Source organism: Mustela lutreola, chromosome 12 (genome assembly GCF_030435805.1).
Source record: "Mustela lutreola isolate mMusLut2 chromosome 12, mMusLut2.pri, whole genome shotgun sequence".
NCBI lineage: Eukaryota > Metazoa > Chordata > Mammalia > Carnivora > Mustelidae > Mustela > Mustela lutreola.
Window position 1 is genome coordinate 93,846,599 of NC_081301.1, and position 24,552 is coordinate 93,871,150.

At 47.8% G+C, this 24,552-nt stretch overlaps 1 protein-coding gene across 4 annotated transcripts in view; it reads right to left on the bottom strand.

The window, feature by feature from the left end:
• Positions 1-24,552, bottom strand: part of GLIS3 (GLIS family zinc finger 3) — a 438,806-nt gene that overhangs the window by 41,572 nt on the left and 372,682 nt on the right. For all 4 annotated transcript variants that reach the window (XM_059142789.1, XM_059142792.1, XM_059142790.1 and 1 more), the window contains one exon: positions 5,584-5,752. In XM_059142789.1, the coding sequence (XP_058998772.1) occupies positions 5,584-5,752 (169 nt within the window). The remainder of the gene's footprint in view (positions 1-5,583; positions 5,753-24,552) is intronic.

Sequence of the window (24,552 nt, forward strand, 5' to 3'; positions counted from 1 at the left end):
TTGACAATCACAGGAAAGCAACGTAGGGAACCCCCACAACAAATTGGGGGTGGGGTCCTGGCGCTGTGAGTGTGTCTGTGCACGTGCACTCGTCCGTATGTATTAGAGCAATTATGTGTTGTAGCAAAGTATGCAGGTTACATAAGATGGCTTGAACTTCGAGAGCTGGGTCTACCACCATCTAGACCAATGAATCGGGGGGACCACTCTCTTCTGGGAACTTCCCACCTGGACAGTGGGAGCTGGCAATGGCCTCCTGTGTCCTAGGCATTCCCGCACTGGTCCTTCTCCCCGTCAAGCCCTCCCTAGCACGCAGCACTGTGAAATACCTCACATGTATTCTGGAGGTTATAAGGCAAGTTTTAGGATCCTGCCCTCAGAAAACTAGTGATTCAGTTAGCAAGATAATATCCGGGAAATGATAAATAAATAAAACAGATGATAAGAACCGAGAAATGAAACAGGGGAACTTGTCTCTGAGAGCTCTAAGATGCAATACGGCTTTCTGGGTTGAGAACTAATCCAAGCTCCAGCCTGGGCCATGTTTAGTCAAGAATAGGACAAAAATGGACAGTCCTGATTGTCTTTCTAGGTAGAAAAAGATCCCAAAATAAGAAATAAGATGCAGAAATAAACAAAGTCAGTGAGCAGGCCTGTTTGACAAGAGTTGGAGAACAGTACAGAATTCCAAAGAAGTTAAATAGAAAACAGTTGCTACCCTTAACCCCTTAGCATCCAGAAAAGTTGCAACATGTTTCCAGTGCTGAATGAGAAAATGCTCTCAGTATAGACCAGTCCTGGTTCTCCAAAAGCCCAGAAAGACTGTGTGTGTGGGTATATATACCTATCTATCTAGAATCCTAGCAATGTCACATCTGATATGGATAAAAATCAGTACAGCTTCTCAATTCTTGATACAGACTCAAGAAACTGACATTTCTTTTTTGGTTAAGGTATATTGTTTGACTACTTTCTCAAAAACAATTGTCCCTAACATTCTCTGCTGTTGATTCCTGTCCTAGACTGTATATGCCTTGAGGAGGCCACATCCATTCCCCATTTTCAGTCTCTCTGGCTCAGAGATGGGGCCCATCGAAGCCCTTCACGAGTCGCCCCAGGTGGTCAATCCACAAGTCTCCTTGAGCTCTGCGCCCTGTTCTGTGGCCATCTGTGGAAAGGAGAGAGGCAGCTGCCATGCTCTCGGGCAGGCAGAGCGACGCAGATCCAGGGGATTTTCTTGGGATTGTAAGATTTCTCCATCTCAAAAAGGAATTCACAGCAATATGTTCATTTTCTTTGCTCCAGCAGACATGCTATGAAACCCAGTGAACTGACATTTCCAAAGACTCTGGGTTCCTCTTATGGGAAGCCACTGTCATAAAAGATCGCTGGCTTGTTCCACATGACATCGTGAAACACCACTTCCCATAATAAGTTTAAATCAACATTAGGTGACATGGTGTGGTGCTGTGTAAATCACCAAAATGATGTGTCATTCAGGTAATATTTCCAAAATAAAAATGGAGCCTCATCAAATTGAGAGAACTTGCATTTACTTTAAGATGGCCAGGATCAAAGAACCTGCTGCTAACTGGGTAGACGTAGTGGACGTTTCCTGACTTCTGACAGTGACTCAGCCCATTTTATTAACAAGCTAAAACTAAGTAAATGATGAATCAGTGCCTGCAAAGCAGGAAAAAGTGCGTTTCCCACTAAAAATCGCAAAGTGTGATAAACCTATTTCCGTTAAGAAAACTGCTGGAGTTTTTACTGGGGGACTTCCCAGGCAAACAGAGGCAAAGATATATAAACCAGAAGCGGAAGGTAAGCACATTTCCTCTCAGTGTTTTTAATGCTGCGCACTAATGCAAACACAGTGCATAATTCAGGGCTGCTTCATGTCACCTCCTCCCCAAACCTGATCGGAAGAGATAACCTTCCATCGACTTGCCCAGTCCAGTTGGGCTGGCAAAGGAATGGGCCACATGGCTGGTGGGGAGAGCTCAGCACAGGGCAAACCACAGGTCCGTTTCATCACCCGGCCATGTCAAGTACCGTTCCCTTCCTCCCCTTCTCCTCCCCTTGTAACTTTCCATGATGATCTACACTATCAACCACTGTCATCACTGTCACACCCCCCCTCTGGCTTCTAAACCTCAGTCTCTCAGCCTGGCCAGGGTTGCCTGCCTTCAGGCTATGCCACATGTGAGGTGTTTCACCCGTGTGGCTCATCTACTCTTAATTCCCCACGGGGCCCAAGCAGAGGCTCAGAGGAGTAAAGGATCACCACATCCTCTACGTGAGGCTCCTGATGAGAAGGAACATGTCTGTTCGAGAGGAAAAGAGCAGGCAAGTCTCAACTCTGACATACCCTGCAAAATAAATGTTCTGAGTCTTTAGAAATTGTCAAAGTCATGAAAGATGATGGTGATGGTGGTGGTGGTGGTGGTGACTTTTAAAAAACTGGGCAACTTCATCAGATTCAAGAAGACTACCAAGAAATGAGAACTGGTATCTTATTAAATCCTGGATCAAAAGAAACGAAAGAAGAGGAAAAGGAAACTAGCTATAAGGAGCATTAATTATACAATCGAGGAAATTTCGGTATTGACTGCGTGTTAGATAATGCTTTATTGATGTTAAATTTCCGGAGTGTGATAATTACATTGTGATTATGTAGGAGAATGTCCTTCTTAGGCGATCCTTCTCCAAGTAATTAGGGCTAAAGCTCAATGATATTCACAACAATCTCTCAGAGTGTTCGGAACCAACGGGAAACAAACAAAGGCTCTCTCAAGTCGGGAAGAGAGAGAAAGAGGAGGGAAAACAGCCACAGTGGGTGAACGCGGATGTGGGGTGTATGGGTGTTCGCTGTATTATTCTTGTAGTTATTTATACGTTACAAGCTTCCAAAGACGGAATTGAAAAAAAATTAAAATTATAAGCTAAGATAAAACGTTAAAAACACACAAGCCCAAGCAGCAGGAGCGCCTGAGGAACACATTCAAACATTCAGCAACCGCCGGAGCTGCGTTTGGAACGTCGGGTGTGTGGGGGTTGGTTCTTAACATGGTCATGGCTAAAGACCTTTTCTATCTTCATTCCTTTAACAGGTGTGTGCAAAAAGGAGACACGCAGATTGCTTTTCTGTGGTGTCCTTGTAAACAGAGTATTAATGAGTATTAATAAGAAGATGGATGAAGGAGAGGCTCAAGTGAGAGCTTCTTAGCTTCTCGACCTTGTGGTGACCTTCATGACTTCGTGGAGTAGGATTCTCAGCCAGACAGAAGGAAACGAGAGGATGATTAGACCGTGGCTAATGTCACTTAAAACCCGGCTCCAAAGTTAATAAAACGCTAAAATGAATAAGCTCATCTCAACCTTAAGAAATACATCAGAGGGTGCTTGGGTGGCTCCGTGGATTAAGCTGCTGCCTTCGGCTCAGGTCATGATCTCAGGGTCCTGGGATCGGGTCCCGCATCAGGCTCTCTGCTCTGCAGGGAGCCTGCTACCCCCTCTCTCTCTCTGCCTGCCTGTCTGCCTACTTGTGATCTCTGTCTGTCAAATAGGCAAATAAAATCTAAAAAAAAAAAAAAAAAAAAAAAAGGAAGAAAGAAAGAAAGAATTACGTCAGATAACAGGCAGGACTGTCTGCCCCACATGTCCGTGAACTTAGGAGATGGGTTACCACCTGCCCTGCCCTGCTGACGGAGCATGGGGGAAGAGTCTAGGAGCTGCCTGCACTTAGCCACGTAGGCAGAATGGCTGCGCGAGGTCTAACGTCTTCCGATCCATATTCCAATGGAACGTCAGACACATCTACATGGATGGTTTATAGCCACCTACAGCCCCAACCCTGAAGTCCATGTATTACCATTCCTTCTCTCCCACTCTTACTCCTACTAAACACTCCCTTTGCTTCTGTGAATGACACACTTTCCGTCCAGTCTAGAGTTGTAACTCCCAAATGAATCTGGCCCTTCCTCTTCACTCCATAAATACATTAATAATGAGCAGTTCTCCTACATAACGACCCTTCACCTTAGTTCAGGTCCTCATACTACTCGCAAGGACTCCTACAATAACCCCTGATTCGCTCTCCCTATCACCCGTCCCGGCTCCCGGCCTCCATGACTCTGCCATCTTGTCCCCTGAGTCCCTTCTCTATAATGACAATCTGGTGTGTCTCTCCCCCATCAGTGGGGTCAGTGGCTCCACACGTGGAGCCACAAGTGTTTCTTTACTTTCGGTAAGAGGTAAATCCCTTGGGACAAAATACATGGTTCCACACAAGCCAACCCACTCTTACCTGACTTCCTCAGCCTGTCCACTCTGGGTGATGGCCCCTGAGCTTACTGGAACCGAATTCTATGCGTGTGCTTGTCCCTCTTATGTCTCGTACGTGTCCCTCTGGCTGCCTTGGATGCTGCTCCCCATTATCCATCTGGGAAGCTTTAACCTTCCTTCCACGCCTAGATCACCCTTTCTTCCCCTCACTCCGTGAGGCAGAACTAGGGACGCCCTCCCCAGGCTCCTGTGGCATCTTGATTATATTGTTTATCCAAACAGCATCACTGTTCTTTTTTATACATCTGTCTGTCCTTATCCACTAAACCCTAAGAACAGCACCGTGTTTTCATAATCTTGACATCTCTAGCACCTGGAGCAGCGTCCGACACATAGAACTCAAAAAATGTATTAAACGAACAGATGTATTAATAAGTAAAGAGGAGGCATAAGTAAAAAAAATATGGTTTATCAAACTTAAAAACCATATATATATATATTTTTTTACTTATTTAAATTCTCATAGATCAGACCAACACCAATGAAACCACAGATTGCTCATTGAAATTCAAGATTGAAAACCTTCCTTCCTGCTGCTCACTCAACCCATTCTCATGTCCTAGGACTCTAGGATCGCATAGGGGTCCCCACAAGACCTTTTCTCCCTGTGGGCGTCTGGGAGCAACCCCTACATAGGTCAGTTCAAGCCTGCAACACGTGAGGAGGAGAAAAAAAGGAGCCACATGCTGTCCACACCACCGGACGGTTGGGCAATCCAAAGACGGACCAAAATGTCAAGATTTAAAACTTTTCTCCCAAAAACTCTCTATGAGGGTGGTCTTGATGTCGCATGGCTGGCGAACAGCCCCTGGCTGGTCACCCACACAAAATCCTGTGCCCTCTTACGCTATACTCTCAAGCTGATATCGATCTCGGTGCCGGAGGTGCCGTTTGCATCTGGAAAGCTTTTCCGCCTCTGGGGACACTGCCTTCCAGCTGAGTCACCAGGACAAACTGCAGGGAGGTGGGAAGGATGGGGATTTGGACAGGTTTTCCCAGCATCAGACACTTTGGCTGGCGACCGCCAGTATCTTCTCAGCATTTCCCCGGGGAAAGTAAGACAGATAATGAAATGTTTGAGCCACGTGCTTTGTCGTGTGCACTTTCAGCACGTCACCTTTGGATAACTCGGCCCAGCTGATGGATTATTAATCAAATTCAGCAACAGTCAAAAGACTTCCTTGCGCCGGGAAGTTGAGTGGCGACACCTATTAGAAGAGAGACAGATGGCCTTACCTCTCGGCCCCTGCGTCCACAGCTGCGAGCGGGGGTAACTGGGAGGTGGGGTTGTGGGGGCTCCCCTGCACATTCTGTCCCGGAGAAGGGTGGCCGACGGCGTGCGAGGGAGGCACGGCCCCGGCAGCTGCTCCGCTTCGGCTTGAATGACCGCTGTTGAAGATGGAGGCTGCAATCAAGGGGAAAGAGGCGTCAGGCCGCGCAGGCTTTACACCCTGGAGGCTGACAGCAAGGCTGCTTTAGGGGCTCGTTTGTGGTTCTCTTGGTGGCTTTGGGGGAACAGTGCTTCACTCAGCGGATATACACAGCTTTTGTTTTCAGGGTGGGACAGGCTCCTGGGCTCCTGTGCCTCTCGTGCTGCTTGCCCCCTGCCGACACTCGTGGTCTGACTTGTCCCCTGCCTGCACGCCATACAATTATCAATCGTGTCATGTCTGCATCAGGGCGAGGGGCTCCGAGTTAGCACTGCTCAGTTGCAGAGACACTGCTGGCCCCGAAGGGCGTCACAGGCCATCTGCCTCTTCTCCTGGCTGCAGCGAGCCTCCGCGGGTCACGCTGCCTCTCTCTCTGTCGTGGCTAAATCAGGGTAATGAGAATATCGTCTCCTGGTCCTCGTACCGGTGTAGGAGCTGACAACCTCTGAACCTCAGGGTCCAACTGAGCCCGGCTGTTTCCCTGATAGCGTGACGGATAGACACACTCCGTCTCCATCAACGATGACTCCACGCCTGGCACCACAGAACACGAAAAGGGGCCCCAAACACAGCTCCGGACTCCTGACTCCACCCCCCCCCCCCCCACACACACACACTGTTGTCTATTACAACAGAGTGAGTTAGAGCCACACTCGTAGGGGCAGCCTAGCCTTGAAGAACTGTACGTGACCTCAAACTTAAATATGTGCCCATTTAGATCAGCTAATTGGTACAATGTCACAAAAGAGACGGGGCTTGTCACTTTCCGAGTCTATCACTATCAGAGAGGCTCTCGGCGTCTGGGACCTACTCAGCACACGTCTCATTATGCGGCAATCACAGCAGCAGCGTTACGCCGACTCTCTTCAACTTCCCTCCCCGTACGAAGCGGTGCCGAGCTTTATACCCATCTCTGCTCTTTTTGAACTTACTCTACTGATGTCAAAGAATAAATGGATCTAAAAAAAAAAAAATAAAAGGCATCAGGTTCAGGATTAAGAAGAAGCAGCCACATAATCAAAGAGATTGGAGGGTTTAAAAGTTCAGGGAGCGCTGCTTTTAGACCAGTCCCACTCTCTCCAACCTCTCCCGGAGAGCACGGATACCCCACATGACCCAGCCCCCCCAAAGCTTCATCCGACGGAACAAGAGTTCAAGTACTTAAAGGAACATGTGAGGAAGCAGAATTACCATCTCCCCGCTCAAAAGCTACTGACAAGGATGTGCTCGGATGTAAAGGGTTTATGTCGGGTAAGTTGGCGCAGTGTCAGGTTAACTCTTGTCCTCGGAAGCCCGTGTCCTCCATGGCCCTCTGAGACCTGCAGAGACGGTGAGACTAGAAAGTGCTTACTCGCTCAGAAAGGCACCTCGGGCTGTCAGGGCGAGGGGGGTCAGGCTCCAGAAAAGTTGCACGTTTGCACACTGACTAGCGTCACCTTATGAATCACTACCCGCATGTGCGCTCAGCTCACTCGGGCAACCACAATCCTGCTTGTATCCCAGATAATAATTTTACCGCGGGGAGAGGGCTGTTTGGATTGACTGCGGTAGTAGTTTCAATGCTGGTGTTTGTCCCCGTGGAGCTGGCTGCTGTAGACATGATTCCAGAAACTAATGGAATAATGAGAGGTCACAGAGACACTGTGGAAAAGTGGCTCTTTTTCTTTCTGCCTTGGTGCAGAAACGCGAGCTCTCCTTTTTATCCTGTTGTAGTTGCCAAATGCGCCCCTCACTTGCTTTCCCCTGGAGGTATTTTTGCACGTGTGTGTGTGTGTGTGTGTGTGTGTGTGTTCCTCACGAGGGAACCACTGCCTCTGTTGTGTCCCCTGGAGGTATTTTTGCACGTGTGTGTGTGTGTGTGTGTGTGTGTGTTCCTCACGAGGGAACCACTGCCTCTGTTGCGTCCATCCCCCTGGGCAACAGGGACTCTCTGGTGTGTGTGCTCTGAGATCTACTCTGTGGTTCAGTAGAAAATGGGGTGTTTCCCAGAGGTCTCCATGAGCTGCACCAGCTACATTTTTGCATTAGCTGCAGGAAAATCCTGGGAAGGGAAATCTGGCATTGTTTGCAGCCTGTCTGCCATCCCTCTAGCCCTCCATCTGTCCATCCGACCTCTAACCATTACTTTTTTAACCCAGCGTTTATGAAGTGCCTACTACCTGCTAGCTGCTCTAGTCCCCGCCCTGGGGGAGGCGGCAGTCTAGCGGAAGACCCAGAACTCTAGACACTCATTCTATCAAATTCCGAATCTGCCACGAGACACCATCCAGTGGTGTCCTGAATGCTTTAACACCCCGTCTCATCTGTGGCCCCACACTGTGCCCTTAGCTCCGGTCAAGTCGGACAGCCGGGCACGCGGCCTCCACAGCACAGCAGCGGACCCCGTGCTTCCGACGGCAATGTCCTCTACACCTCCCTCTGCTCACTTGGATCCTTCTGCTCTGTGCGGTCACCTATGTTCTCTGACTCCTCTCTCGGCAGCCAACTATTCCACAAGTGTCTATGGAGCACGTACTGTGTGGCAGATGCTGAGCGAGGCCCTGGGACAGACGAGGGAACAAGACGTCCCTGGTGCTTACTCTCACCAACAGCATCATTCGTGTTTGGTGGAGTAAAGAAAAGCCAATAGAGACCGTCTGGGGCCCAGAAAGGAACAGAAAGGAACATTTATCTACCAAGTCCTCTTCCTTATTGGTCAAAGGGGGCCCCATCTAGGGTGTTACTTCTCCCACACAAGTAGGTAGGTGTAGCCGAGTGGCTCAGGTTCCCACAGATGCCGAGTACCCGGGCATCAAGGAAGCGCCAGGGCAGAAAGCCAGAGATCCGTGGTACAGGGGAGGGGAAGGGCTTCTGAGTTACATTTGCTGCCATATATGATGGTTGCCAGAGCAACGGCTGCTGGGAGGACTGGGTGGCAGAGAGGGTATAAGGTGGGCCACGAGAGGCATATGATACAGGGAAGAAGTCCCCAGAACCTGCCCTCCAGCTGCACTGAGGTCAAGTGCTGCCTGCCCTACAGTCAAACCCACAACAGCAGCCCTTTCTTCCACTGCTGAAGCTGGTGGATGGCATTGAAACCGCCAGTGACCCTGTGACTGGGGACCCCAAGAGGATAAGGAAGGATGGGTGTTAGCGTTCAATTCAAAGTCTGAATTTGTAAAATATACAGAATAGTTTCTTATGTTGGCTGAAAGAAATCACCTGTGTGCAAAATGGAACCCAGGACTTGCGTCTGTTTCCCCAGAGATGGGGTGAGAAGCAGAGGATGAAGCCTCTCCTGATGAGGTCACCTAGTAGAAACTCATGGTTCAGTGTCTACACAGAGGACTTTGCATGCAGTCCTGGACAAGACACCTGCTTGTGGGTGTTGCCTACAGCCCCTACAACCACCAGAGACTTAGAGGAAATAAAAACAGAGCCTGGTGTCCCAACATTCATCCAACCCCTTGTCACAGACCCTTGTGCTATAATGGACAAAACTCTGGCATGAGAGAGCTGAGGTTTGGAAGGGTTGACCTTGGCCTCAACCTGAGACCCACATTTCTCAAGGACCATCCCTGTGGCACAGGAAAGGCCTCTCCTACCTACACCGACTTCTAGGAATTTCCAGCTGTATCAATCATACATCCAGGATTCCATCTTTGTGTAGTCTAAGAATATCCATTCATTCATTCATCCATTCATTCATTCAAACATAATTTTCCAGCCCCTACGTCACACGAGGCAGGTTCTGATCTCAATGTTTGAAGTTAAGTCTCTGCTGACTTCACCAGAATGCCCAATGCAACACATGCTTCCAGACAAACACTTGAGCTTGGCCAAGTGATTTTTTTAACCTCCAGAAGAAAATCTCCACATCAGAATGCAACGGTAAGGTCACTTACAAAAAGGAAACATTTCCTTCCACACACACTCAACCAAAGTGGCGTGCAACAAGGCCTGTCAATCAAAGCATAGGGAAAGAAACTGATCCCTCTAGAATCAGAGCAATATTAACAAAATCGTTGTGATCAAATCAACTGGTGCACACAGGCTGCCCACAGGGGTGGCCTTCATTGTCTGGTGTCACCCCAAGGGTTCGTGCCATTTTCAAGGCTATAAGAGAGCATTTAGGTGAACCTCCAGACAGTGCTGATGACTGGCAGCTGGAACAACTGATTAGGCTCGGCTGAGGAACATACTGGAAATTCTTATTGCTTTTGTGATTAAGAGATGGTGGGCTCCCCAGGGAAATAAAAGCCTGGTCTTGAGATGGATTCGTGAGCCCTGCCTTCAGCAGAGGACGGGGAGCTGGCCTCCCTGACACTTTGGGTTTCCTCTATGGAGCACAGCTCACCTCAGTCCCCTACCCGTCTCCTGCAGGGGGAGGGGTGAGTAACTCAGCGGGGCTTTATAGTTTCAACAGAGCAGTACTTGCTGGTCTGTGTGGTCCCCGGAGCCATCTCCCTAGCTCCCAGGACCAGGGCATTCAAGGCTTGAACCTTTAACTCGCTCAGGTTAATCTGGGTTAATAAACAGCTCTCTCTCTATCCAAATGAAAACAATCAATGTACCTTTCTAGGGGTATAGACGAGATACCTGGGGACGCTTCAGTTTTCAGGTACTCACTGTATGAATGGAGGCAGGCGAAGTGTGTTCCTGAGAAGAGCCCACCTGTTTCAGGCCCTCTCCCAAGGCCAGGGAAGGCTACCCTGGTCACTGCTTGGCGACTACTGTCTCATCATTCTAGAGGACAGGGTGGAGGACCTCCCTCGTCAGGTGAGGGATATGGAAAAAGCCAACTAGAGGGCATACGCCGGTTGAAAGCAGGATGGGCAGTTAAAAGTCCTGCTTTCCAAGTTTCCCCTTGCAAACCGATCACCAGGAATAGATACTGATTCTGAGTCACCTGGTCTTAGAGGCAGGGAGTGCTGAGCTTCTGAGCTCGTATCCAACTTCCCCAAGTCCCCTCGGCCGCTGAGGCTGCCGATCTGAGGATCGCACCTGGAGCCGCAGGTGCTGGGCCGTTTCGCAGGTGCATTTCATCTTCTTCCTGCCCTCTACTTCAGAGCCAAGTGGACATTTTATGGAGTAATTTACAGACCTTTCCTCAGTTTACTGATGAGCAACCTGAAGCCTCGTTGGTTTCTGACGAGGGTACCTGGCCTGGGTCCTGTGGCTGGTAAGCAGTTGGGCTGGGACCCAAACCCAGGAAGACAAATAGCAGATCTCATGCCCCTAACCAGCCCACTATATTGCCTCTCGGACACAGGGCAGGTTCAAGAGGAGGCCCGAGAGAGGACAGCACATACTCTATTTGCGAAGACTGGGGTCCCGAAGCATTCTTCCCTCACATACACGATGCACATGGCGAGCTTCAGCTACCCAAAGTCTGGTTAGAATGCCAAAAACATACTCCCCTTTCCATTCCTGTTCATCCTAGAAGCCCTGAGGTGGCTGAGAGAAATTTTCCAGCTCTGAAAATGAACTCAGGCAACAAGTTAACGAAATTATTTGGTTTGGAAAACAAACAGCTGGGAGGCAATGTGCTTTTTCCCAAATAAAGATTTCAGATGCCTGTCGGAGGCATATCGATCTACTGGTGGGAAGGAAGGAGAGCAGGGAGGGGGTATCCGTGAGCGACAGACATGTACACCTGTTACCCAAGTGATCACGGCGTGCTGGGCTGAAAGGCCACCGCCTCCGTCAGTCCTGCACAAAGCCGAGATTCGCTGTGCAGATCGCGTGTGTCCTAGTGTGGATGGCACACGCACATTTGGCATCATTCACAATCGCTTAAAGAGCAGTGGCCATTGTAGTGGGCCTGCTCTCTTAGAAGGGGAACGAGTCTTCCCCGCGGACTGTGAACTCTCTTACAGTGAGTGCTGGGGTAACCCTGAGAAATGGTGGGGAGTGCTTGGCAGCTGGTGCGGGGGGAGGTGTGGGTTCAGCTCTCATCCTTCCCACAGTGTTTCCTGGTCCGGACACAGAGGGCGCGGCTAAGCATCGAAGCCAGGCTCCGCTGGCTTCCACAGAGATATTAAAAAGAATTAGATTTCCGTGTGAATGCAAACGGCGAGGTTGACCTTGTGTCTGCCTCCCCTCTCCGTGCCCCTGAGCGCCCCCCGGGAGGAATCTGAACCTGGGGAAGGAGTTAAGAAACAGCTGAACTGTTGGGCGCCTGGGTGGCTCAGTTGGTTAAGCAACTGCCTTCAGCTCAGGTCATGGTCCCAGAGCCCTGGGATCGAGTCCCACATCAGGCTCCCAGCTCCATGGCGAGTCTGCTTCTCCCTCTGACCTCCCCTCTCATGCTCTCTCTCACTCTGTCTCTCTCTCTCAAAGTAAACAAATAAAAAATATTAAAAAAAAAAAAAAAAGAAAGAAAGAAACAGCTGAACTGCAAGGGGAACGTGAACTCCTCCGGCCTCCCTGGAAGTTGGGCGCCCGAGAGAGACCGTCGTCAGGCCGGTTGTTCGGAGAGCGAAGCGCGTACAGTGGGAGAGAGACGAGCTCCGTGTGAGTCCGAGTTTTACCAATTCCCAGCAGCGTGTCTTGGGTAAGTCACTTCACCTAAGCTCAGTTTCTTCATCTTAAGTAAGGAGACTACCTCGCAGTACGATGAGAAGGTCGTATAATATAGGAAAACACGCAGCACAACGCCTGGACCACAATTTGGTGCTTGATAAACCACAGTCACTGTTCTTTACCCATTTATAATTATTCTCACCAACAGGATATAAAACCCAGGCTTAGTTTGCTCCAAAACAGTCAGCCCCCACCCGAGCGAGTCTGGCCTCCTACCTAGCGATGCACAGACACGTAACCTGGGGTCTCTGAGAGTAAGCACTGTTTGCTCAATCTTTCTATCGCAAGTTGCTGTAGAGTGTGGAGGGTCCGTGAGAGAATCCTCACAGGGTTAAAATGTCCTTTGTTTTACACGGGTAATATGCACCTCCGAGTTACATCCCACACCGCCTTTGCTTTCAGTTTAAAAAACACCACTGTCCTTTTCATGCGTGCCTGCGCCTCATTAAGGAGTGAAAATGGGCTGTTACTAGAATGTCAACACAACTGTCCCTCTTGAAGCTCAGTTTATCTTCAAGTATTTTTTACATGTTCAGCCCTTCGTTTTATTTGTTTCTCCATGAGCCCGAAGATGTGCAGTGGTTAGTTTTCAGAATTCAAAAAAACAAAACAAAACAAAACAAAACAAAAGCCCCTTCCCTGCCGTCATCGTGAAGGACTCTGCCAGCGCTGGGGGGCGACAGGAGGTTTGCTCCCCACCAGGGAAAATCTGGGCCACGGAACTTTCTGAGGTTCTTTGCGTTTCACACGCGGAGAACAATTAAATCGCACTGTGCTGTTCAAGGGAACATTCTCTCACGGCCCGAATGCACGAACCAGGGAGAAGTTTCCAGCACGGGCAAGGCCCATCCACTGGAGAAGGACAGAGATGCGGCAGATACTCCTCTGCGGGGGAGGAGAAGGGCTCGGGTCCCTTTCTCTCCCCTTCCAGGCTCCTGTGGGCACCCCCCCTTCCCTGCCCCCCACTGGCTGGCGAGAGGCGGCATCCCACATTCCAGCCAGCATTAGGGAACGGGAGGCTTCTGAAGGGTTCCCAGAGTCATCTCTCTAATCTTTCTCTCCTCCTGGAGGCATGAATAATTTTAATATTGCCAATCCCTAAAATTCTCTTCTTCCCGTCTGTCTTTTTTTCCCTCCTCCCTCTTTGCGGTGTGGATTACCCAGCAGTACTGATAAGAGGATAATGAAACAATCCCTTCTCAACCGGCTCGGGCGGCTGTCAGAATAAAATGACACCATCCGCACATCCTTGACATGCTACCCCAAGCTAATTGATGGCAAACAATGGTAACTGTCACCTGTGCACTAAGACAAAGAAAACACACTTGTGTCACCTGATGGGAGAGCTACCTGGCAACCGATGAACAAATGTATTAGAAAGACGTTCTATTACGGTAAGAGAGGGTACATCTCCGAAGAACATGCCTATTAACTTTGAGCTTAAGAGCATCGCTGTTCACTGGGGAACAGAAATAAATAAGGTAAAATGAGAATTTATTGATGTCTGGACAGTTACATGAATATTCAGGTTCTCTTACAAATAGATATTCCCACATGAGCGCCAGACTTCCGTGGAGGCTGCCCAATTATACTTCCACATCGTGCAGCTGGATTTACAGCCAGGGAAGGAGTTATTAGTATTTGGAAGAGGACCCATGCTTACATGCCTTTCTGGGATGCTCTGTGATACAGCTAGCAGATGCCGGCTGAGGTCATCCACGTAGATGCCCAAGGTTACCGTCAGACATTCTGAAATACCAGGTGCAATTAACTGCGTGGAGCGGAAGCTCCTGGAACAGCTGCGTTTCAGAACAAAGACGTCGTGCTACGCGTGGAAGGGCGTCATCTGGCAGCTCGCCCAACTTCTCTGGGACCAGCATTTCATGCAGCCCCTCTCGGGTCTTCCCAGACAATGCCTGACTTCTCTAACCTCAAATCTCATACCTTATCTTTCTTCCCTTCACCTCCCGACCCACTTGCTCGCAGAGGGTTCGTTACAAAGCCAGTCAGGAGGGTGAGAGGAGCAAAGAGGTCCCTGCCAGGAACCCGGTACTGCCACCGTGTGTCATGTCATCCCCCGCGTTGAGCAGGGCAGGAGGGCGGAGAGAGAGACGAGAAAGATGGCGCGGCTGGGGACAACCTTTCCGGGAAGCTCTGGCAGGAATGCTCCTCATCTCCACTTCTGGAAGGAAGTCTGATTTGGCCGCAAAAACCAGTTTTAGTAAAAAATACTGTTTCCTCCAGGTCCCCGTTTTCCAGTCCTTAGATACCTCCTCCCTGTACCTCCGTGACCGCAAAAGAGGTGCCCTCCCTTTCAGATGCTACGAGACAACCCCACCTACTCGACTTCCATGTGATTATTTCTTCTTCCTCTTCCCCTTTCTCCTCCTTCTCTTCCTCTCCCCCACCGCTTCCTTCTCTTTTTCTTCTTTTCAAGTAGGCCCCGTGGGCACCCGGGTGGCTCGCTTGGTTAAGTGACTGCCGGCTCAGGTCATGATCCTGGAGGCCCAGTCGAGTCCCGCACTGGGCTCCTCGCTGCGCATGGAGCCTGCTTCTTCCTCTGATCCTTCCCCTCCTCATGCTCTCTCTCTCTCTCTCTCTCCTTCAAATAAATAAAATCTTAAAAAAAAAAAAAAAAAAAAAAAAGCAGGCCCCTTGCCCATCCTGGGGCTTGAACTCACCACTGAGGGACGGAGAGCTGCACGCTCTACCCACTGAGCCAACCAGGCGCCTTTCCATGCGATTTCTGAAATCATTTCACAGAGGAGACTTCTTGGAAACAGACATGGAACACATACAGCCAATCCGATGTGTAATGCAATATTCTTCTGGCCAACCCAACAGTTGATTTACCAACTCTGAGCTCTCCCGAGAGACCTCTCTCCCTTTCCCCACTCAGTGCAACAGCCCCTTTGGGGAATTGTGGTATTAGCGGGGAACCACAGTGCACACTGACCCCTGGCTCTGGGCACAGCTGCCCAGATGATGAAAGTGGACTTAATGGGACCCCAGAGGAGCCCCTGTCCTCTTTTTTCTGTACTTTGCCCACGTAGTGGAGGATTTTCTTACTTTGCCTTCAGGTGCCTAGGGTTGCCTCTTAGTTTACTCTTAGGAGAGACAGAGAGAAGTCATTCACATGTAATCACGAATTATGCTCATTTACAACCTTTCTGAAGGAGTTTAAAACCTTTCCTCTGCCTGTGGGATGGAAGGTTCAGTCTTCAGTTGCGTGAATTTCAAGCACCCTTATTGTTGGGTAGAAAATACACTTAGCATCCTCCCTATGCTCAATCTTTGACAATTTTGTTTTTCTCCTGGGCTTTAGGGGGTATGTCTACAAATGGCCTGAATCTCCAAAAACATAATCCTCGATAGTCAAGGGTTTAAGCCTCTTCTTTTTTTTTTTTTTTTAGGAAAAATAGACCTTAACAGAATTAAACCATGCCCACTCTGTGCTATCCCTGCCAGCCCTGGGCTCACCATAACCAGAATGGAGTCTGCCTGACTTCTGGCAGCTTCTTCCTGAGAGGCCGCCACATCAGTGAGGGCTCGTCTCCCACCGCGGCACTAGGCCGCCTCTGCAGATATCTGCTGACAGTGCGAAGACTTTCACAGTAGTAATTCCATCTGGGAGTCACTACATTTGGGCTTCCATAAACTATGGGAGGGAAGACGGGGTGCTGTGCTACAGGCAGTTTAATAAGTGGTTTGGATCCCTTCAATGGAAACAGCTCTGCTGGGACCTGTTTTAAATACTGGGCCTTAAAAAAAAATCCTTGCAAACCCATGGCTAAAAGACTACTAAAGTATTTGTTAAATCTAAAACGCAATGGGGAGGAACGCCTGGGTGGCTCAGTTGGATAGGCGACTGTCTTCAGCTCAGGTCATGATCCTGGAGTCCCAGGATCGAGTCCCACGTCGGGCTCCCTGCTCGGCAGGGAGTCTGCTTCTCCCACTGACCTTTCTCCACTCATGCTCTCTCTCTCTCTCTCAAATAAATAAATAAGATCTTAAAAAAAAAATAAAATGCTATGGGGATCAAAGAGCCTGTATGTACTGGCAGACTTTTATCTTATTTTTTAAAGATTTATTACTGGGGGGAGGGTCTCAAATAGAGTCCCTGCCTGGCACTGAGTTTGACCTGGAGCTTGATCCCACAACCCTGAGATTATGACCGGAGCCGAAACCAGGAATCGGATGTTCAGCTGACTGAGCCACCCAGGCGTATGTTTGAATTATAGAAACTAAATGTGAGGTAAGCAAATGGTCAAGGATACTTTTCTAGATGCCCAGGGGGTTATTTTGAGATCAAGTGCATGGTCTGGACAGTCTATTTATGAAGTGACGTCAGAAGGGACCAAGGCTTTGCCTCGGCGGGGCTGACCAGGGATGGTGTCAAACTGTGTAGGGTGAGGCCATTGGTCCTACTTCTTCCTTTCTCCGCCCAAGTCCCTGCTGATCAGACCCTCTTTCCACCCAAGCCCCCTGACACTCTGTAAGAGCAGCCCACGTGAATCCAAAATGCCGGGTTCATGGATCTGAAAATGGGTCTGAGAAGAGCGGAGCTCTGAGTTCACTTCTTGACTTGAATTCTTCTCTCAAGGAACACGCGCTCTCAGGACAGTGACTTCTGAACCCCAAGTGGCAGCTCCCAGCACTAAAAGGAAGGCAGAGAAGGGGTTCCAGTCTCCGTTACAGACACGGACTGGGTCTGGGGGCGATTCTCTAAGTGTTTAAGCAAAGAGGAAGGAAAAGAGAAGGGAGCCCCCGCTGCAGGGAGTGCACCCAGCTCTCCCGCGCGGAATCCCTTCATTCCCGAGCCGGTCCTCGGAGCTGCTCTTCTTACCATCGGTTCATGGAAGAGAACTAAGCTCCACAGAGCCGAGAACCAGGACTGGAGCTCAGACCGAGCACCACATCCTTCCTGCCATTGCACACCACCTCTAAAAGAAACACAAATAAATGGAAAAAAAAACCCTATCTTTGAATTAAAAAAACCAATTCTTTTCAAGACACAGTTTGACATTGTGATTCTAGGGGCATTGCTGCCCAGGTGATGGGCTTCTAATTTCAACTGGTTTTTCTTTAGAGACCTCCAGGGCGTTTCCTTGACCTAGAAATGCTACATGAACGACTAATGGTACTGATCAAACCGCCCGCTTGTTCAGGCTTCCGGCGGTCCCCATTTCTCGCAGCGGCATGACGGCGATTTCAGGCACCTGTTCTTTCTCCTTCACCAACTGTAGCAGACATTGTCCTGGCATTTGGGTAAAAGCCACAACAATAACAAACAGAGGCTGAACACTTGCTGTGTGCTGAGGACGACTGCAAACACTCTGTACGGCATTGAACCCGGCGACTGACCTCAGGGAGAGAGAAATGGATTTGAGCTGGAGAAGAAGGAACATTCCCACCTATTAATGTCCCATCTGAGCACACAGCGGCCACCCAGGCGGTCAGAGGTATTGTATAAAACAGGGCCGACAATAGCACCTAAGAAAAGAGAATACCAAACACGGGTTGGTGCAGCTCCCACCCCAAACGGCCTCAGAACTGCACAAGTAGGGACCCTACATCATTACGAACCATACAACGTGTTCGGGGGTGGCTGATGCATTACAGCTTTGATTTCTCAGAAAAGGTGACATGCATCCCGGTGGGCCAGTGGGAGAACCAATTTCCTCCACATGCCGAGGACAGTCATACCCCCTTTCCTCTGAAGAGTGAACACACAGCTGCCCGCTTTCTGCAGCCCCCGGGAGCCGGGGGAAGAGGCCTCTCCCAGACTCCCCGGGGGAGGCTGCTGTGGAGACGGCGGGTCCACGGCCTCCTGGGGGTGTGGGGCGTGTTCGCAGCGCTGCTGCCGGAGCAGACGCCGGACACGAGCCGCTGAATTCACGGAGAGAGACCAGGGCTGGAGCCAAAGGGAGGGACCAGGCGCTGTCTGGAAACTGTCAGGAAACTGTCAGGAAAGCCAGTGCAGCCGCCACACTTCCTAGGAAAAGGGGGTTACGATGCTGAGGGGGAAGCTGTACCTTCTAAGGCATCGGTGCCAGCCAGTAAGGAGGCCTTGCTGCCATGACAGGGACAGGCCACCCTCCAACGCTCCAGACGATGCGCTAGACGCCAGCCCTCGGCCACTGGGAATGAATCAGGTCCACGATGCCCTCTTCAGCCAGTGCCTGCGACATGTTTTCCTTTCCCCGTTAAGAGTAAAATACGACAAATACTATCCAAGCTAATTCAGTCACGTCCTTCACTTCTGAGTTTTATGCTACTCACGTTTATTTTCAGGGTGAAGATAAGCGTCAAAATATGAACTTCCACTGTGTGAGCGACAAGCACCGTGAAAATGCCCCCTTCCCTTTTTCCTTCATTCTTCACGGGAAAGACACCTCTACCTCTTCCTCCCTTTCCTTGGAAGGTCAGTTCAGTAGAAGCAGAAGGTCAGGACTCGGTAGCCAGAAGTCTGGCCCATAACCTCCTAATCGCAAAGTAATTAGCTCCTCATTCCAGAAATTCTATCCTGATTCTCTGTCTTGCCACCTGTTTCCCAAGACCTGCTTGTGGCCTACATCGAAGTGCACGTGGCCCTTTTTTCTCACACCTGTCCGAATGCCGGCAAAATAACACAAAAGGAGAACAGAAGAAGTAACAGTGCAAAGACAACCAAGACTTTGCTCGACGGGTATAGAGCTACAACCGACCTAGCTTCACTACTTTCTTTTCCTCCACGAGGTGTGGAACTATTTTTGCTCATCCACAGAAAACTATTTTTACGGCAAAATCCTGTACATATTATAAAACTGAATAATGCAGCTTAATCTTGCGTGAAAAGCTAACATGAATACAAGGATGTAAGTGGATATGGGAAATTGAAGCACCAAATTAAGCAGCTTGCAAACATATAAAGTCATTAACATTAGCTGCAAACACACGAGTGTGGTCTGTGCTGACTGGGAATCACAATTTTAATTTTTTTCAGTTGGGTAGTTACAAAATCTCACTCTTAATCAAAATATGAGTAATGATTAATGAGTGGGGGAGTAATAATGAGTAATGGTCGGGGGAGATGAGCTTAATATCCATTGATACGTTTTCTGTAATGAGAAACAGAAATATATACTATGGGGCAATTTTTCCCCCACTATTTGATTCAGTTTTATTATCTTTGTAAGTATTTAATTATAAGTACCAGAGTAACATAATTCTATTTCTCATTGTAAATATAGGGCATATTAGCTATAAATTATGTTGTCTTCTGTGGACAGATTTCCATCATGTGGTTTTCACATATAGATTTTGCTCCAATTTTCCAATTATTATATGTTTAAACTTCACCTTCATTGAGGTATAGCTGACTGTAACATATTTTCAAGAGTACATTGTGGCGATTTGATATACTATCTAGATGTGCAAGGTCCCTCTCCCCCATCTAGTTCATTATGGGCAGTTCTTATTGTAACTCCCACCTGTCACAACTGAGATCATGTTTTGCTGGAACATTCCCACGTTTTATGATCCAGAGCAGTAGTTTTCAAAGTGTATTTCCTGGACCAGCAGCACCCAGTGTTGCCTGAGAATTTGTTAAAGATCTCTGGCAGAAATTCAGATTCTTGGGACCAGCCCCGATGTACTGAATCAGAAATCCTGGGAGTGGGGCTCTGCAACCTGCATTTTCCCAGATTTTCCAGGTGATCCGATACACACGAATGGACTGGCGCAGAGCCGTGGAGGGCGAAATCTAGAGGTTAAGGCTTTTAGCGTTTGCAACTGAGAAGAGCAGGGCTTGATGCTGCTCTTATTATTTTCTTTTTTTAAAAATACTTTATTTATTTTTTAGAACGAGAGCGAGCATGAGAAGGAGGAAAGCCAGAGGAAGAGGGAAGAGCAGACCTCTCGCTGAGAAGGGGCCAGACAACGTGGTGCTTGATCTCACGACCCTGAAATCATGACCTGAGTGGAACCCGAGAGTCAGACGCTTAACTGACCGAGCCACCCAAGCCCTCCAACTCCCCGAATTCCCAATCCAACTTGAGAGATGAACCACAGAGGTAAGGGATGTAAAGAGAAGTATGAGATTCTGACAAGCAGTTCAAAGCAATGTCAGAAAGAACGTGGGAAATATATGGCCAAATGTTTCCCTTTAAATCACTTCTGCAAGCCCAGTGTCCACCTCCTTCTGGCCACTGCGAGTTCCAAGTCCTTCTGTCCCTTTTTTACCTCTGGTGAATTCATAACAAATCACTGCTTTTGAAGATCATGCAAGTAATATCTGTTGCATTTTTTTTTATAATGTTCTATGCCTGCTTTTATAGAGTTCATGTTATTTGATCTTCACAATTCTGTAAAGTTTAACCTACTGGGAAGTTTCTGTGTCAACTTAGAACCTTCTAATAAAGTCCCTAAGTTAACAACCACTGTTTGCAAGTAGACTGTATGAGGCACTTTTATATAACATTATTTCTAACCCCTACAACTCGGCAAGCTGACCCAAGATAGCAAATGTATTCAACTTAAGAATATAGAAAATGGGGGCGCCTTGGTGGCTCAGTGGGTTAAACCGCTGCCTTTGGCTCGGGTCATGATCTCAGGGTCCTGGGATTGAGTCCCGCATCGGGCTCTCTGCTCAGCAGGGAGCCTGCTTCCCTCTCTCTCTCTCTGCCTGCCTCTCCATCTACTTGTGATTTCTCTCTGTCAAATAAATACATAAAATCTTTAAAAAAAATAAAAAAATAAAAAAAAGAATATAGAAAATGTATTAAAACATAGACCATAAATTGCACTAAAATGCAACATTAACTATTTCATAAAGTATGTTAAATCTTGCATAGATTTAATATGGTGCTATTTATTATAAAATGTGATGATATTGTGAGAGAGAAGGCTTCATTCCCCAGTAATGAGGGGACTCTAAAAAGAGTCTTTGTTGTTTTTCTACAATTCTCTATAATATGGGCGTTATACTTTCTCCCCAAAAATCTAACATTATATTCAAAATAAAAATAGTTCAATAGAACTTGCAAGTTCTAAAACATGATAATTATTTTATAACTGAAAACAAGTGGTACCAATAAAATCCCCCCATGCTTGCTCATTTCCTTGTTCCAGCTGCCCGAGCTGCTCACTCGACAGGTGGTTTCTGTGGGACTCGAACATCTCAACCACGCTGGCCTCTATGTTGTCTTCATGGCTAAGGCCACTTGCAGAGGTCATGTTTTACTGAGTCCATAGATAATTTTGTTTGCAGGAAGCCATGAGTTTTGGGACCACCCGTGGGACAGAATCTCTCCCATACGGCATTCTTCGTTATGACACTCTCCCGGTATTACAGACTCACTTGCTTATGCTTGTCTGCTCATTAGTTGACCGAGGAAGCTGACAAGACCTTCCTCACAGGCACTAAGCCTCCAAAGAGGCCACCTTGATCTACTGACTGTGAACTACTTCTCCCTCAGACCATCAGAGAAATCACCCACATTTACTGGCTAATCTGTAAATACAGGGGCATTATCTAGATATCTAGGGTACAGAACTTCTCAACAAAAGGGCAGAAAACGTAAGTGAGCCATCCCTGAGAACTGTTCCTCCTTGTCCCAACCTTTCCATTAGGTCACCAAATGGCTCTCCGGTTAGCTCAGGATCGGGTCTGGGAGCCCTGGGGTTTTCAGAATAGTAGGCAAGTAAACGCCTCAGTGTAAAGTAGCCCTCAGTGCGGCCTCAACTGATATTTTACCTGCTTGACCCGGGAGCCCTGTTTTCTTTCACAGAAATGCAAGTCTTTTCCGGCGACCCTTCCTAATCAAATTCTGTCTCATCAACTGAAAACGGTCTCCATAAGGGAAGTCAGCATGGTAGGAGACTTGTAAGATTTGTGTGTGTCAGAAGTGACACCTTCCCTGTTCTTCCTAGTGCTCTGCAAACTCCCCCTCTCTTGGAATCTCACAGACTGCTATTTACCGACCCACTAAAAATGTCCATTTCAAAACTGTGACTTCTTCGAACTACGAGTCTTCAGTCGTGTGGTTTCTAAAACGTCTTAGTGTCCACCTTGAACCTGCTTCTGATCCTACAACCACACGGACTCAAAGGGTTTCTGACCAAATATTTTTACGATAAATCAATTCACTAGCACTTAGAAGTATAAGTGCTTGACAATCATTAAACAAATATTTTCTTGACTTTGTGTGGCAGAAGGTAAAAGGAATGGCTCCAAGCACTCCTACATCCAGCCAACTCTTAATCTTTGTCAAATTGCCTTAACACCTCAGAGTTCACATTTAACTAATTGATGAACAGCTTCATTTTCCTGTGGCATTTTTCACTGTTTGGCTTCTTTCCATAGGTCTTTGGTACAGGTCTAAAACCCACAGAAACATGCACTCCCGGCACGTGCATTTCTAGAACTTTAGAAGGAAGGTTTAACATGTTTTTGTTTTGTAGTTTTTCCTCCTGCTTGGTTCTTCTCTGGGTTTGCTGTGTATTCAGCAAAACAGAGGACTTAATCAATTTTTCAAAAAGGCAAGAACAAAGAAAGTGAAATAGGGCCCGAGGGAGAAAGGAAAGAGGAGAGAAGTAGGCAAGATAAACTTTCAGCTACACACGGACTCGAGAAGTAAAATTCCAAGAACAGGGTTCAAGAGCATGGCCACCTGCCTGCTTCAAATGTTCCCAGAATAACAGAAAATTCCAGGCACTCTGAAGACGCTCTGTTGACACTGCGACAACGCAGGCTCCTCGCCCATTGTGGCAGCTTGCCTGCTGCGGCTGGAGGTGTGAAGCTAAGAGCCCATCGTCGTTTTGAAGACCCAATACAGAAAAAAAAGTGTCATGAACAAAAAAAGGAAATCTGTCTGGATTGACAAAGCTGGTTCAACATTTAAAAAAAAAAAAAAAGGAACAACACTGCCAGCCGTACAAAGCACACACCAAGAGAAGTGAGACTCCTAAGTTCTGAAAGTCAGCTACACACACAGCGAAAGTACTAAGGTTTTCCACAGATTGAGACAGCCACACTTTCCAAACCCCAAGTGGGAGTGCAGCGAGACTAGCCCATTCTGAGAAACCACCAACATTAGACGTCAGGCTGTTCTTCAATCAAGTCTGGTTAGCTTGGACTCTTAATTGCCGGGTACCAGGTCCTTAGGAAGATCATGGATTTCTGGACTGAAGTAACCAGGGAAATGTTGTATAGACTGCTGTAAACCGATTGTTAATTAAATGTGCGAGAATAAGTGTTCACATATCAAATATTTGGCAAATCAAACAGACATATGTGCAAACAAAAACGAGTCACGCTTTCTCATGTATATATCTAATACAAAATATTTACGTGAGTTGATAACATTGTGCTTTGGTATATCTCATGTGTATGTACCTGCACCCCAAACCTCTGTAAGATGTGGTCTGCCCTTCTCCTAGGGTTTTGAAAGGCAGAGGCTTGCTTTTCTCTAAGAAAATGTACCTGGAGCAACTCACCAATGGGACAACATTAAGGATGTCTTGACAGACCCTCTCAAAATATTTGCTTACGGGGAATGCCTGGGTGGCTCAGTGGATTAAGCTGCTGCCTTTGGCTCAGGTCATGATTTCAGGGTCCTGGGATTGAGCCCCACATTGGGCTCTCTGCTCAGCAGGGAGCCTGCTTCCCCCTTTCTCTCTGCCTGACTCTGCCTGCTTGTGATCTCTCTCTCTGTCAAATAAATAAATAAAATCTTTAGAAAAAAAAATATTTGCCTACAGCCCTTTTCCCTGCTTTCAGATCAGCTGAGAACTGGAAAGTTAAAAAAGTTACAGAAGCATGACTTTTTGTATTCCGGTGTTATGCATCAATAACTTCTTAATTCTCTATGGCTTATTAGTGCCTTTAAAAAGAGGGAAAAAACCCAATTTGCTGCCAAAACCTGACTCTGGGAATCAGATGGGGGTGGCAGGGGGACCTGCGATCCACAGATAATAGAAAATCCCCATCGTCTGGAGTGTGGAGCTGGTGGGACTTTTGCTTTCATATTCATAGCATGACAGTAAGAGCTTTCCACATGTGAGGAAGACACCAATTATGTTTGCACAAGTACAGAATCATTATAGAGAGTGGAAAATGGACAAAAATCTGGCCTAACAGAGTAAACGAAAAAAAAAAAAATAACTTCCTTATTGAGTATTAATCCTTTCCTAGTTTTCTTTGCATAGATGAAATTTTCCAAATCTAGAG